This window comes from Pempheris klunzingeri, chromosome 24 (assembly GCF_042242105.1).
Source record: "Pempheris klunzingeri isolate RE-2024b chromosome 24, fPemKlu1.hap1, whole genome shotgun sequence".
Lineage (NCBI taxonomy): Eukaryota > Metazoa > Chordata > Actinopteri > Acropomatiformes > Pempheridae > Pempheris > Pempheris klunzingeri.
This window is the reverse complement of record NC_092035.1, coordinates 9227611-9241033: the sequence shown is the minus strand read 5'-3', so window position 1 is coordinate 9241033 and position 13423 is coordinate 9227611. Positions and strand designations below refer to the sequence as shown.

General features: G+C 45.9%; 1 protein-coding gene across 1 annotated transcript; it reads left to right on the top strand.

Annotated features, from left to right (window-relative positions):
• The first annotated feature begins 1406 nt into the window (after window positions 1–1406).
• rp1l1a (rp1 like 1a) lies at window positions 1407–11777 on the top strand. Its single transcript, XM_070855320.1, has 10 exons — window positions 1407–1637; window positions 1986–2378; window positions 2486–2741; window positions 2894–4759; window positions 4928–5099; window positions 6093–6501; window positions 6625–7944; window positions 8436–9422; window positions 9500–10579; window positions 11289–11777. Exons 1-10 carry the CDS (start codon window positions 1407–1409, stop codon window positions 11775–11777), a joined length of 7203 nt encoding a protein of 2400 aa, XP_070711421.1.
• Window positions 11778–13423: the final 1646 nt, after the last annotated feature.

The following is a 13423-nucleotide window of genomic DNA, read 5'->3' as shown; positions in this document are numbered from 1 at the left end:
AGGTTTGAAAATAAATAGCTTCATCTGTCCTCTTTAACCAGCTCCTCCAACACCCACTACAGATGTTTTATTGGAGAGATGGATCATCTCCATGAGTTTCAAAGCTAGTCAGAAGAGATTCTGGGACTATTTGTTTGTGCTGTGTCACCACTGAAACCATCGATTAGCTGCCGGTAAAATGGATGGGGTGATATTTCAGGTGTAAAGTTGTTAAGAGAGACGGGGCTGAGGAGGGATTAAGAAGTAGAGTGTCACGTTGGGAGAGTCCACAGCTAAGAGTACTGATTTGGCCTGCTGTCCAGCCTCATGGGACTTAAAAGCCTGCTAAGCCTGCTGATAACATTCACCTTTTTCATAGGTTATTGAAAGTCATCCTAGTTAAGTCATGATTAATGTTATTAGAAACAAGATGTCAGAACGACATCTTGCTGATCGCTTTTGTCCCCTCAGTCGTAGTTATTGCTGCTCATATCAGGCAACTTGGATGTTAGCTTGTGTTTGATTACCCAGATGCACAAAGACCTGTGTAACCTATCTAAACCAAATAGAAAAATATACATTGTTTGTATTTCTGCCAATCTGTAAATTGTGAGGTTATAAGACAAAGTCAACTAGTGTGAATAATGCACTTCATATTATCCAAGCTGGTATATGTTGGCTGTACAGACGCAGAGCAGAAACTTTACATCCTTTCCAAATAGGATTTCTAGACGTGTCCTAGGCTGCTCCACTAAATATAGCAGACTGTGGGAAGCTCTGTCTTAAACATCTAAAAAGATGTGCATGTAGTTGCTTTTGATATTGTCAGTTTACATTATGCTTTCTGTTGAAAATTGATGTCAGTCCAAAGCTCTTTTGTTCCAAAATTGACTACAGCAAAGCAGAGCAGAGACCCTCTGTTTCAGCCATTTGTGATGGATGTCTTTTGGTATGAATTACTTAGAAATGTAAGATGTTTGCGCAAACATTTTGAGAAATTGAGAATTGTAGGGAATCTTAAGGAAATCTGGGGATTTTTTTACTATGTTGGGTATTCAGCACAGGAAGGAATGCAGGAAAACTTAAAGGTTTGTCAGGTAACAAACCATTTATCTGGCATCTTACTGATGTGGAAATTTGAACAAAAAGCTTCCCTCGCTGTTAACTGAATGACATATGTAACACCTTTATATGTCAAGTAGTCCTGTTAGAGGATGTCCTGTCCTGAATCCTCAGTCAAACACCCTGATTAGAAGTTGTGACCTGTGCAGTTTAAGTCAGTTGGCAAGGCAGTGAAGTGATAAAAAAGGCCAACACATCCACATTAAGACTGCACTTGAGTGTTTTAAATGCTTTGGTATTCAACAACCTCTTTAGATTCTGTTGCTTGTTTGTGTGTATCCCTCAGGTGTGTGTGAAACCGCAGCATGCATTCGGTCCAGGCAGGGATGTGGGACCCCCGGCCCCCATCTAAACATGCCTCGCCCCTGCCCCTGCCACCCCAAACCCCCCGCCACGCCCATGTGACCACAGCCAGCCCGGCCAAGCGGATCACCTTCTACAAAAGCGGCGACAGCCAGTTTGGGGGCATCAGGATGGCTGTCCACAAGCGCAGCTTCAAATGCTTTGACACCCTGCTGGACGACCTTTCCCAAAAGGTTAGTGTGGCAGGTCGCAGAGCTGGGAAGAAGAGACTCCTTTTGAAGCTGACTGTGTAGATGCACCTGTAGTGCACTTTAATCTTTTCAACTTGGTTAGAGCAATAGCCCCACTTCCTTAAATTTCTACCTGCTGAAAGAGAACCCTGTTATTCCTTTGTGACAAAAATTCAGAAGTTAGAATTGTGGTCCTACTCAGCTTACAATTTAAGAAATGTTGTTATCAATCATGAAATTTGATCTGGAGACACACGGGCAATAGACTGACAGACAGATACATATATATATATATGTATATATATATATCCTGTATGCACTGTATGTGTGTATTTGTGTGTCCACATAAAGGTGCCCCTGCCATTTGGCGTGCGGACTGTGACCACCCCCCGTGGCACCCACGCCATCAAACAACTGGAGCAGCTCCAGGACGGCGGCTGCTATCTCTGCTCTGACCGTCGCCAGGCTAAACCAATCAACATGGAGCTGGCCAGCAAACGTCCAAACATCTGGCACCAATACAGCCGGAGGCCCCAGCAGCCCGAAACCTCCTCCGCAACTCCGCCAGGCCATTTGCCTTACAGGCAGCGACGGATCCTGCTGGTGAAGAACAGCGAGCCGGGGATGAGGAGGAGTGTGGTGCTAAGCAGGAGGTCAACCAGGAGCCTCAAAGCCTTTCTTGATGAGGTGTCCGAGGTGATGCAGTTTCATGTTCGCAAGCTCTACACTGCAGAGGGACGCAGGGTAAGAAGTGGTTTGATTTTGGTTATGATCATGACTTAAAGCATTTTGTATTGCTGCTGACACCCTGTATAGTGGAAACTCCTGACACAGTGTAAATCTTTTTCCAGATTGACAGCGTGCAAAGCCTGATGACTTGTCCTGGTGTGTTGGTATGTGTCGGCCGGGAAGCCTTCAGCCCAATGCTGGTAAACTTTATCAGGAAGAGCTCAGAGGAAAAACTGCCTGGTCTGGGCAGCAAGTCTCCTGGTCTTGGCCCCAGGACTCCTGGAAATGGGGCCCGATCTCCTGCTACAAGATCCCCACCTCATGGAGCTCAGTCCAGAGCCAGCGAGTACAGTGAAGGACATGAAAGCAAGAAAAATGGTAAGTTGTTTGGACTTGAGAAAATGTAAATAGGCATAGGCATTTACATTGGATGCATTTTTCAACATGAGACCTAAGGTATTTAAAGGAGTAAGAGAAAGTGAAATACAGGTTACATTAACACTTGCTTTTCTTTCTCTTTCTCATTTCAGTCAACTTTGGTCTGGAAACCAAAAAAAGCATCATCCACCCTCGTTCAGACTCCTCAAACCGCTCTGCCCGTTTCTCCTTGTCTTCAGAGAAGTCATGCAGCAATGGTGTCAGCTCCTACTCCCAGGCCAGACCAGCAATTATGAATGAGGACATTGAAAAGCGTGTCCTGGTCAATAAGGATGGCAGCCTGTCAGTAGAGATGAGGGTGCGTTTTCGCCTACACAATGATGAGACCCTCCACTGGTCCACACAAATTAAAAAATCCCCATCTCTGACAAATGAATGTTGCCCCCTGAGCCAGACCCAGCCCCATTACCTTCAGCAGGGCCAATCAGAGAGCTGCTCTGATCCTGATTCTATGTCCTTCGACCCAGAGGGTGTGGATTATTCCAACCAATCTCTGCAGCATGCGTCGGAGGGGAACCACTGCCCCTGCTGCTACCAAAAGCAGGAACAACAGTACGACTTATGGAAAAACCCAGCACACAGCCACAGAATGCCTCCTGTCCCTCCCCCACATACATCCAGCCACACCCACATGAGACATACACACTCTTCTAGCTCTTCCTCATCATGTAATTCCAGGAGGGTGGTGCGCTGTCGAGCTCGACTCTCAAAGTGCGGAGGCGGCTCAGGTTTAGAGCAGAGCCGACTGGTCCAGGAGGAGATGTGTGTGACAGAGGAGGTTGAGCGCAGAGTAGAGGTGGAGCAGGATGGAGACACTCATGTAGAGGTGTGCAAGGTGAGCCGATGCTGCAGCCGCAGTGACGTAGTTGCTATGGAAACTAACCTACGACCGCTTAGCCGGAAGTCAGTGGAGGATGAGATAATCATGGAGGAAGAGGGGGAACGTCCACTGTCAGCAGTCAGCAGCTCCTCACATATCCTGCAATCACTGAAAGAGGACCCGGATGACGACCTGCCACCTAGCGCCTCACAATGCTGTCACAGAAATGAAACATCTCCATCCCCGACCTCCCAGACTCACCTGAATGACAAAGCAACAAGCAATGTCTCTGTTGGTTCCGTTCTCTCTAGCAAACACAACAGGGATGAGGACAGGGAAGAGAGAGCAAGCAGGGCGTTATCTGCAGCCTCATCCTGTCACTGTGGAGCAGCCAGCCCACATTCAACAGCTGAAGCAGGGGAGGTGGATCGAGCTCCCAGCTCTAAGCCGAGCAGAGCCTCTTGCAGGTCCAGCAAAGCCAAAATCCCAAATTCAGAGGAAGAGGGAGCTGCAGATGATGAGGATGAAGAGATAAATAGGGTAGTTAGTGGCTTGTCAGGCCACACGGGACAATTAGAAACATCCAGTGTATGCACTAATTGTGGCGGCTGCAAGCATGGGGTCAACACACCTCTCTCTAATCAAGAGAATGCCAGTAATGGCAGCGATGATGATGGCTCAGATGTTTCAGCTGTGTCAACGCAATCCAACAAGACCAACCTCACTAACCGTGGGTGCTGCTCTACAGTATCAAATGTCCTAGAGGACAGAGTGTCTAGTGTAATGTCCAGAACATCTAATCGTGATGCAGCAGAAAAGGAGGATGAAAGGGCTCCTAGTGCCACCTCAGCCACAAGTCACAGGTCAAATAGATCACACAAGTCTGGCTGTAATGGCAGCACTGGTGTTATGATAGAAAAAGAGGATGAGAGAAGCCCCAGCACCATGTCAGCTCAGTCAAAACTGTCTGCCAAGTCCAGCAAGTCTCATAAGTCCAACTGCAGCCGTACAGCTGAGGTTCCTGATATCATAACAAGAGAGGATGCAGAGGGAGAGAACACTGTAGAGAGAGCACTGTCAGCCAAATCTGGTGCCTCTCCAATTGACAACACAGCTGTGGAGGAGGAGGACAGTGAAAGTGAAAAAACGCCCAGTGCCCTTTCTGTTAAGTCTAATGCTTTGGACAAGCCTGGCAAAGAAGAAAGATCTGATAGTGTCCTGTCTGCTAAATCAGCTAAATCATATCTTTCAAAAAAGTCTGTCACGTCTCACAGATCTACTTGCAGTCATTGTGCAAGATCTCCAGATGCTAAAGCAGCTGACACAGTTGTTACTGAAGCAACAGCACAAGAAGAGGAGGAACCAGAGGTGGAGGAGAGAGCAGTGAGTGCCATGTCAGCCAAGTCCAATCTGTCAGCCAAGTCCAATCTGTCTGTCAAGTCCAATAAATCCCACAAGTCCACCAAAGCTTCGGAAAGGTCAGTTTCTCCTAGGTCAGAAACTGGAGGAGATAAAGAAAGAGCAGCGAGTCAAATGTCAGACAGATCAGTTAAATCTAACATGTCTGTTAAGTCTTCAAAGACATGCAAGTCTAACTGTGATGACAATGAAATTGTGGCATCTCCAAGCATAAGAGTAGCTGAGGAAAAAGAAGATGAGATGGTAGATGAGGAAACACAACAGAGGCCTAAAAGTGGATTGTCTGCTAAATCGGAAAATGAAGAGAGGGCAGCCAGTGCAAAGTCCTCTAAATCTCATGAATCCAACTGTAATGAGAACACAACAGCAAGTTCTGAAAAAGGAGACGATACAGGAGACAGTGAAAAAGCTGAAGGCCGAGCTGCCAGTGCTTTATCTGGTAGATCAGCTTCCTCTGCAAAGTCTCGCCACACAGATTCAAAGCAGACTTTACCAGCCAAAGATCCAGCAAAAACAGAGGTGGACAGCATAGAGCACAGAACCCCTAGTGCCATGTCAGGAAAATCACACGCCTCTGCCAAGTCCTCCAAATCCCAGAAGTCAAACTGCACCGCAGTATCTCCAAATTTGAATGAAGCTACTGATCCTTCTAATGAGACAAATGGAGAAGAGAAGCAAAATGAAAATCAAGAGCGAGTGGATAGTGCCATGTCAAAAAAGTCCAAATCTTCTGTGAGGTGCCGTACTTCTCACAAGTCAAATTCTAGCAAGGATGTCAAATCCGTGTCACCAAGTCCAAAAGTTGCCACTATTAAAACACCAAAAGGGGTTGATGAGGAAGGAAATGAAGCTACAGAAAGAGCACCAAGCACAGCATCGGCTAGATCAGGGAGATCTAATGTTTCAGCTGCTTTATCGCACAAGTCCAATCACAACAAAGCTGCTGATATAACTGTAATTGAAACAGCAGATGCAGGTGAAAAGATTGTGGAAGATAATGCACCAGTAAGTAAATCTTTGGAACATTCTCATGGCCAAACTCTCTCACCCAGGAGGACACATTCCCCAAGGAGCCCCTCACACAAAGCTGCAGTTGCATCCCCCAGCAATCCTGTGCAACAGTTGTTGCCTTGCCCCGGTGTTGCAGAGACAAGAGGGCCTAGTGCCTTGTCAGTTCACTCTACAACCTCAGCTAAATCTGGCAGATCAAAATGTTGCTGTGGAGCAGCCTCACCAGCTGCGAAGGCAAAGAAAGAAACAGAGAAAGAGGGCTGCAAAAGTGAGGAGGCTTCTGAGCGTGCCGCCAGTGTCCTTTCGTCCTCAACCAAAAGACCAAGGAGAGAATCAGGAGGCAGCGAGCAACCACTGAGTCGAAACTCATCAGGATCTGTCTCTCTTGGGTTGCCTGAAGACCAAGAAGCAGCTGAATCAGACAGCGGCAAGTCCAGTGTTTCTTTCCACATAAACATTGAAAGTAAGGGCCGAATTAAGACAGCAACTCCAGAGGTTCACAAAATCACAGAGCAGTCTACCTTGAAGGAAGATGTGGAGGAAACAGGGTCCATCATGTCTCAAAAGTCCAACAGTAATGGTAATAAAAGCACTTTGCCATATAATCCTCCAGCAGTAGAAATCCCTACTATTGAAACCACAGAAGGAAGTGAGGATAAAGATGAAGAAAGTGAAGAACTAAAAACAGAAAGACCAGCCAGCAAAGTTTCAAACAAAAGCAGCAAGTCTCACAAGTCTTCTTGTCACTGTAGTGTCAAAGCAGCTGCTCAAATGCTTGACAGTAAGCCTCAAGAGCAAGATGACAGTGCCAGTCCAACCAAAGCAGAAAATGACCCTGAAAAAGGAAGTGTGAAGTCTGCTTCAACAACAAAAGCTAGCAATCTGGACGCCCCCGGCAAGAGGACCTCATCTGCAATGTCATCGGCAAGTGCTAAAGTTCGCAGCAAATCCCCTGCAAGTGCCAGCATTAAAAATGCCAATGTAGCAAACACAACTGCTGGAGATTCAGCAAATAATGACAACAAGGCTGCCAGTGTCCACTCTAAGAGTCCCTGTTGCCTCAGGCCTGAGTCTGCAGCTTCAGCTCATTCAGGGCTAAAAATGAAAGCCTCAAAGGAGAGTAAAGGAGAGGATCCAGTCAGTAGTCACAAGGTCAAATCCAATGAAGGAACCAACAGTGACCATGTCAAAACATCTAACACTCAAAAGAAAGAAACACCTATCAAATCCTCCAATCCCTGTCCCCTACACAGCTCCAGGCCAAGCAGCAAAGTGGAGACATGTAATGAGAACATTCTGGCTCACTCTCTGTCCGCTGCTGACTTGCTGAAGGAAACTATGGCTGCAGCACGTCCACACAGCCAACAGTCGAAGGCCAGCAAAACCAGTGACAAGCACAGGAATGAGAAAAGTGGGCGATGTCACAGAAGCAAGAACCAGGCGGGTCTGGAGCAGGTGCTGGAGCTGACACCGGCCTGTCTGCCCAATGTTTCCCCCAATGAGGTGGTTAGTGACTGGCTGCGGAGCATTCCTACCAACAGCAGCATGCTCGCACTTGGTGATGAGCTGAATGAGGAGGAGGGGGAGCAGGTGGTGGTGGAGGAGAAACTTGAAGATGTGTCAAACGAGGAGAGTCCTGAAAATGAGAAAGTGGACGAGGAGGAGAGGGTTGAGGCTGAAGATGAAGAAGAGAAAGAGGATGAAGCTGAATGTGATGCAGCAGATGAGCAGAAGAGTTCAGATCCAGCTCCAGGAAATGCAGTGGAGACTTCTTCTCGCCCCAAAACTCTGTTTTTGAGCACTGAGCCCCAGCCTAGAAAGTGGCATCCTTCAGCTGCAGTGATGAAAGTTCTTCTGAGCTCTTCTCTGGGTCGATGTCAGAGCATGCCTGAGGTAAGCCAGTGACTTTATGTAAATACATTTTTGTCAATGTGATTGAGTATCAAAACCGATCCTTTTAAAGCTCTTGAAATTAAGCAGCAGATCATTTTATGGAATAATTCCAAAAAGTGTGGAATTAATATTTATTCAATTAATTGGTTCGTCTATAAAATGTATTTTTGTCCAAAACCCTAAAATATTTAATCTCTTAAATCTTCACGTTTGAGATAGCCAAACCTGTTTTTCTCGATTGTATCTGAATAATTTTAGAAGCCCAAAGAGGTAAAACTATCCAGAAATTTCATTCCAAAAAGCTTATTTTAGAGAAACAGGATTTTTTGTAGCTTTTTGAAAGATTAATATAATGTTGTAGCTTGCAACCATACCAGCAGAAATCAGTGCTATACAAGAATGCCAAATTAACAAGGATATAGAATTAATTACATAAATGTGAGCCCAATTTATGTATGTAATGTATTTATAATATCTGCCATCTTCTCTAGGTGTCTCCAGTTTATGGTCGTAGACTGAGCACATCAGCCAGGGGGCTCTTGGACTGTTTGGCCCAGCTTCAGCTCATTGAGCCTGCAGTGAGCCCTGGTTGTGACCAAAAGAAGGACCGCAAGCAGCAGTATGAGGACATTATGGGCATTCTTCAGTCCCTCTGGCTTACTGAACCCAGAAACATTGACGGCAAGGAGGTCAAGGAAGTTGGTACAGAGCAGGTGACTCCGCCGAGGTCCTCATCTGGGGTGGATATGAGCAGTGGTTCCGGCGGATCTGGGAAGGAAAATGGAAATCAAGTTGTGGATGAAACAAAGGAAAATAAAACAAAAGAGGGAGAATCTTTCCATGAGGATGAGGGAGCAGAGAAGGTTGTAGAGGAGGAGGAGGAAGGAAATGCAGAGGCAGAACACAAGGAAATTGGAGCAGAACCAGAGGAGACATCCTCAGAGCATGCTAAGACTGACATGACAGAGGAACCAGCACCAAGTGAAGAACAAAGTACCGTCCCTCCAAGTCTTGACAGCCCAAAAACCACTGAGAATCCCTCATCATCAGACAAGAGTTCTGGTAACGACAGCTCCAAATCCCCCACAGATAATGAACGAGACATACTGGAGGGCTCCAGCTCAGGCACCCCCCCAACTGTCCTGCAAGCACCCTTGACAAAAAAACTATCCCAAGACCCTGATCCGGTGTGGGTCCTGCACCTTCTTAAGAAGCTGGAGAAACAGTTCATGAACCACTACATTAATGCCATGGCGGAGTTCAAAGTTCGCTGGGACCTGGATGACAGCCTCATTCTTGACACCATGATCTGCGAGCTGAGGGATGAAGTAAGCCGACGCATCCAGAGCAGCATCGAACGCGAGATGAGGAAGATTCAGGGTCGCGCCGGCAGAGGGGGGAGGTCACCCCGGCCGCCGAACGGAGGGAACCTCTCTAGGGAGTCCACCATGACAGAGAAGAGGCGGCGAATATTGAAGGTAATTCCACCACAGATCCTCTTTACATCTAATGGCTGCTTCAAAGACAGACAGATAATATTTGATTTATTTTTCAGGTCATGAAGAACAAGTCGGTGAAAACTACAGACTCCCTCAGCGATGGAGAGATGACAGGTGACTTCAGCGACCAGCGAAGCGAGGACGAGTACTGTCCCTGTGATGCTTGTGTCCGCAAGAAAATGGCTGCCCGGCCTCTCAAAACGAATCCTGTGGCAGCGGGGGCACCAGTGATGATGGAATTTGACCTCCTTAAGATACTGCAGCTGAAGAAAAGCCCGTCGCCTGCAGTAGTGCCACAACCTCAGGAGGGGGGAGATGATTGTGAGGTGGCAGACGAGGAGGGAAGGAATTTAGAGGTAGTGCAGGAGGAAGAGGAAGAGAATGAAACTAAAGATGATATCAAAGCTATTGTTGTTTTAGAGGAGACAATACCAGAGGAAGATGAGGAAGATATTGTGGGCGATGAAGAGCAAGAGGGAGAAACAGGTGGTGAGGAAGCTGGGGAAGAGGAGACATCAGAAAATGGAGAAGAGGAGGAAGAGGAGCACACAGTATGCCAGTGCCAGTCTGCCAGAAATCAGGAGAGTGACAAAGCAGAGGAGGGAGACGAGGGAGAGGGGGAAACAGCAGAGGGAGAGGATGCTGAAGAAACTAGTGACAATACAGGTGAGGATGAGACAGCAGATGATGAAGAGAGAGCAGGAAAGGAAGAGGGGGAGAACGAAGGGGTGACGGGGGAGGGAGAGACGGGGACTGGGGAGGAGGAGAGTGACAGGGAGACAGTAAAAGAGGCAACAGCAGGTGAAGGGGAGACCACTGACAATGGTGAGCGTGAGGAGGAGGAGGAGGAGGAGGAGGAGGAAGAGGAAGAGGAAACGACAGGCAGGGAGAGCGGTGAAGGAGAAGAGGCATCTGGGGAAACGGAGGACGACAATGTGGCCAAAAATACGGCAAATGAAGAATCCACGGCGGTGGAGGAGTTTGTGGAGGGAAACGTCAGTGCTTCGGCGGAAGCGGAGGATGAAGACGACGGGGACGACGGCACCGGGGAGGAGAAGTCACGCGAAGACGAAAAGGAAGGAGAGAGTGAAGAACAGGAAGGAAAGGCGTCAGAGGAGGAAGGAGCCTCACGACAGGTAGGATGCACCAAATGCAAAAGTAATTATCCTGAGACAAGAAAAGACTGTGATAAGAGAAATAGCTAAAACTGAACCAAACACCAGTCAAAATATGAACCATTTTACATGATTATGGAACAGATAATTTAGTTTTATTCTAACTTTATTTTGTAGTTTAGCCTATTAAGGAACATGTTTTAAGAAAGTAGGGTGGATCACATAAGAGACTAGTTATGAACACCTATTTGAGCACCACCTATTTATAAACACCCCTGAGTGCCTGAACATGACTGTTAACATGAGGTTAAAGTCTGTACTGTACCTTAAAGGAGGAATCTGACCTACTGCAGCCTTACCACTAATTCTAAGCCTGTGGGAAAAGATAATCTTGCTATCCAATTAGACAGACAGAACAAATCTGGTTCGTTTGGCAGCAACACATTGCTTCCACTGATGGACGTCTGCTGATATTGTCAGTCTCACAAAATCTTCTGTTTAATGAGTTCTCATGCTTTAAACAAATGAGTTCTCATCAAACAGAAATTACTTCAGCCTTCCTGCACCAATAAAGTGAGACTGATTTTTAATTGCAAACATTGATTTGCTCCTGGTATGTAGCATGTAGCTGTAATTACTGACACTAAGCTGCCCTAGGAGAGCCTAATTTAGCCATTCTGAATCATTACAGTGGTTCAGAGATAATTTACTGTTATCTTGTTTAACCCAGGGCCAGGAGGTTATGACCGAGGGAGAGGAGGCCGACGCCGAAGACTCAGACACCGACAACAAACGCCCAAGTGACACTAGTGCGGACGAATCAGGACGTGAGGGGTCTGGAGCCACAGGAGACAAAGGGGAGAAAGAGGGCGGAGGAGATGGAGGCGAAGAGGAGGTTTCAGAAGATGCTGTTGAAGAGTTCAAGCCTGAGGTGGAGGAGGAGGAGGAGGAAGAGGAGGAGGGAGAGGTGAACAGGAACAAAAGGGACGATGGTGCGCTCCTCCATCAGATAACCAGGACCTCTGTGGAGTCCCAGCCCGGCTCGTTGGAGGACGTTACCACAGATTCACCCCAGAATGTTGTGAACTCCATAGCGGTGCCCAAAATGGCAGTTGAAGTGTCCACGGGTGGAGGTACGGGCCAGAGGAGGAGTCGCTCACCGGCCAGAGTCAAACGCCGCAAACCCAAGGAGAGTGATGTGGAACTGGATAACTTTTAACTGACACACAAACCAAACTTATGGTGCAAATTCACAGACTACTGAAGGTCCAAGACTCCCATAAACCCTTGCTCTGTCAGCGACTACATGGGTAGAATTACATAGGTTATAAAACTGTAACCAAAACCAGAAACTGAAACACTTGAAGCACTTTATCACTCCAGATCCGCTGTAGGAGGAGATGTAGAACCTTGAAACTTGAAACCACCACCTTATCCTGTTTAATTATATTTGTAATGGTTACTTGTATATTTCTAAGTGTGTGTATGAAAGGTTATGTGTATTTCTGTGCTGTATGTGTACAAATAAGGTATATTTTTGGAACAAAAACAATTGAGACATGGGTGTGTTATGTGAACTCAGTTTTGTGTTCAGTGGAAACACAGGTTTAATAATCTATTGAATCATATAGCCAATAATATATCAAGTACCTCTGAGCTATGTTAGATCTTAATTACTGTACAGTAGTGTTTGGCAGAACTAGATTATTGATGATTGGTTTATGTATAAGTTCAATTCTTTGTCTAAATTTTGGACTTGTCTCATGACGTCTGTGTTCTCAGGGGTTTGAACGCCAGTATGCTTTTAAAAGCTCATCTCCTAGATATTACTTAACGTTCTGCTTAACTCTGTAGTATGTTAAAGAAGGCCTCTGTTTAAATCTACTCGAGCTCTGTGATGTAACCTGATCAGCTTAAAGGAATAGTTTGACATTTCAGGAACTACGCATGCCGGGTTAGATGAGAAGATCGATACCACTCTCATGTCTGTACGCTAAATATGAAGCTAAAGCAAGGAAACAGCTAGCTTAGCTTAGCACAAAGGCTGCAAGCTGGGAGAAACAGCTAAGCCCGGTTGTTGAAGTGAATGTTGAACTATTCTTTTAAGTTTTTAAGATTACTTTCTCAAAACATGACAGAAAAAAAATATTTATTCCAAATCATAAACTACTATATTTTAGTAGCTTTATTGTATTATGTTTGACTTTTGCTTTGACATTTAGAATCTGTTTTTTTCCTTTAAACATGCTTATGTGTAAACTTTTTTGAGCAATTGTACTTATTTTATTTATGTAATTCAGTTACTGCAATCATCATGCATTTCTTTCCCAGGAATCAAGTTAAACAAAAAACTTGCACAATGCACAATGTGATGCTGACACTGAGCATATGGTGTGTTTTCTGACAATATCTAATGCCAGGAGGTTGATGTAAATCTTTATCTGCTGCTTAATTTCAAGAGCTATTCTTAGGTGTGCGTTACACACTGTAGATTCAGGTGGGGTTTGCATATCCAGCCATGTGGCACAACAGTGTGAAGTGTGTTACTGATGCCTTACTGTATCCATGGTTATATGATGGGAGATTGATAGAAACAGAGGGGGTGTTCACAGTTAAGTGGCTGTGTTTTGTTTCTGTAAGTGGCTCTCCAGGAGAACCAGAGAGCTTGTGAAAGAGGCTGAAATGGATCAAAGCCGCTCTTTAAAATGCTGAAAAATATACTTTCTTAGCCCCGATGGAGTGTTTTCTCTAATTTGACCCAAACCAAGCTGAGTGAGCTGGACTCCAGGCTGACTCCCTAACTACTTTTAGAGCAGAGATATTCTGCAAATAGTCGGTGTGTGTTAAGGACAGTGTGAACGAGGC

What these genes read in the sequence shown, in the direction of transcription:
- rp1l1a (XM_070855320.1), top strand. Translation starts at nt 1,407, where the DNA reads ATGCATTCGGTCCAGGCAGGGATGTGGGACCCCCGGCCCCCATCTAAA. An exon ending in GGAGGAGGAGGACAGTGAAA is followed by an intron (nt 4,760 to 4,927) that starts GTGAAAAAACGC and finishes CAAGATCTCCAG; the next exon opens with ATGCTAAAGCAGCTGACACA. An exon ending in GATGTCAGAGCATGCCTGAG is followed by an intron (nt 7,945 to 8,435) that starts GTAAGCCAGTGA and finishes CATCTTCTCTAG; the next exon opens with GTGTCTCCAGTTTATGGTCG.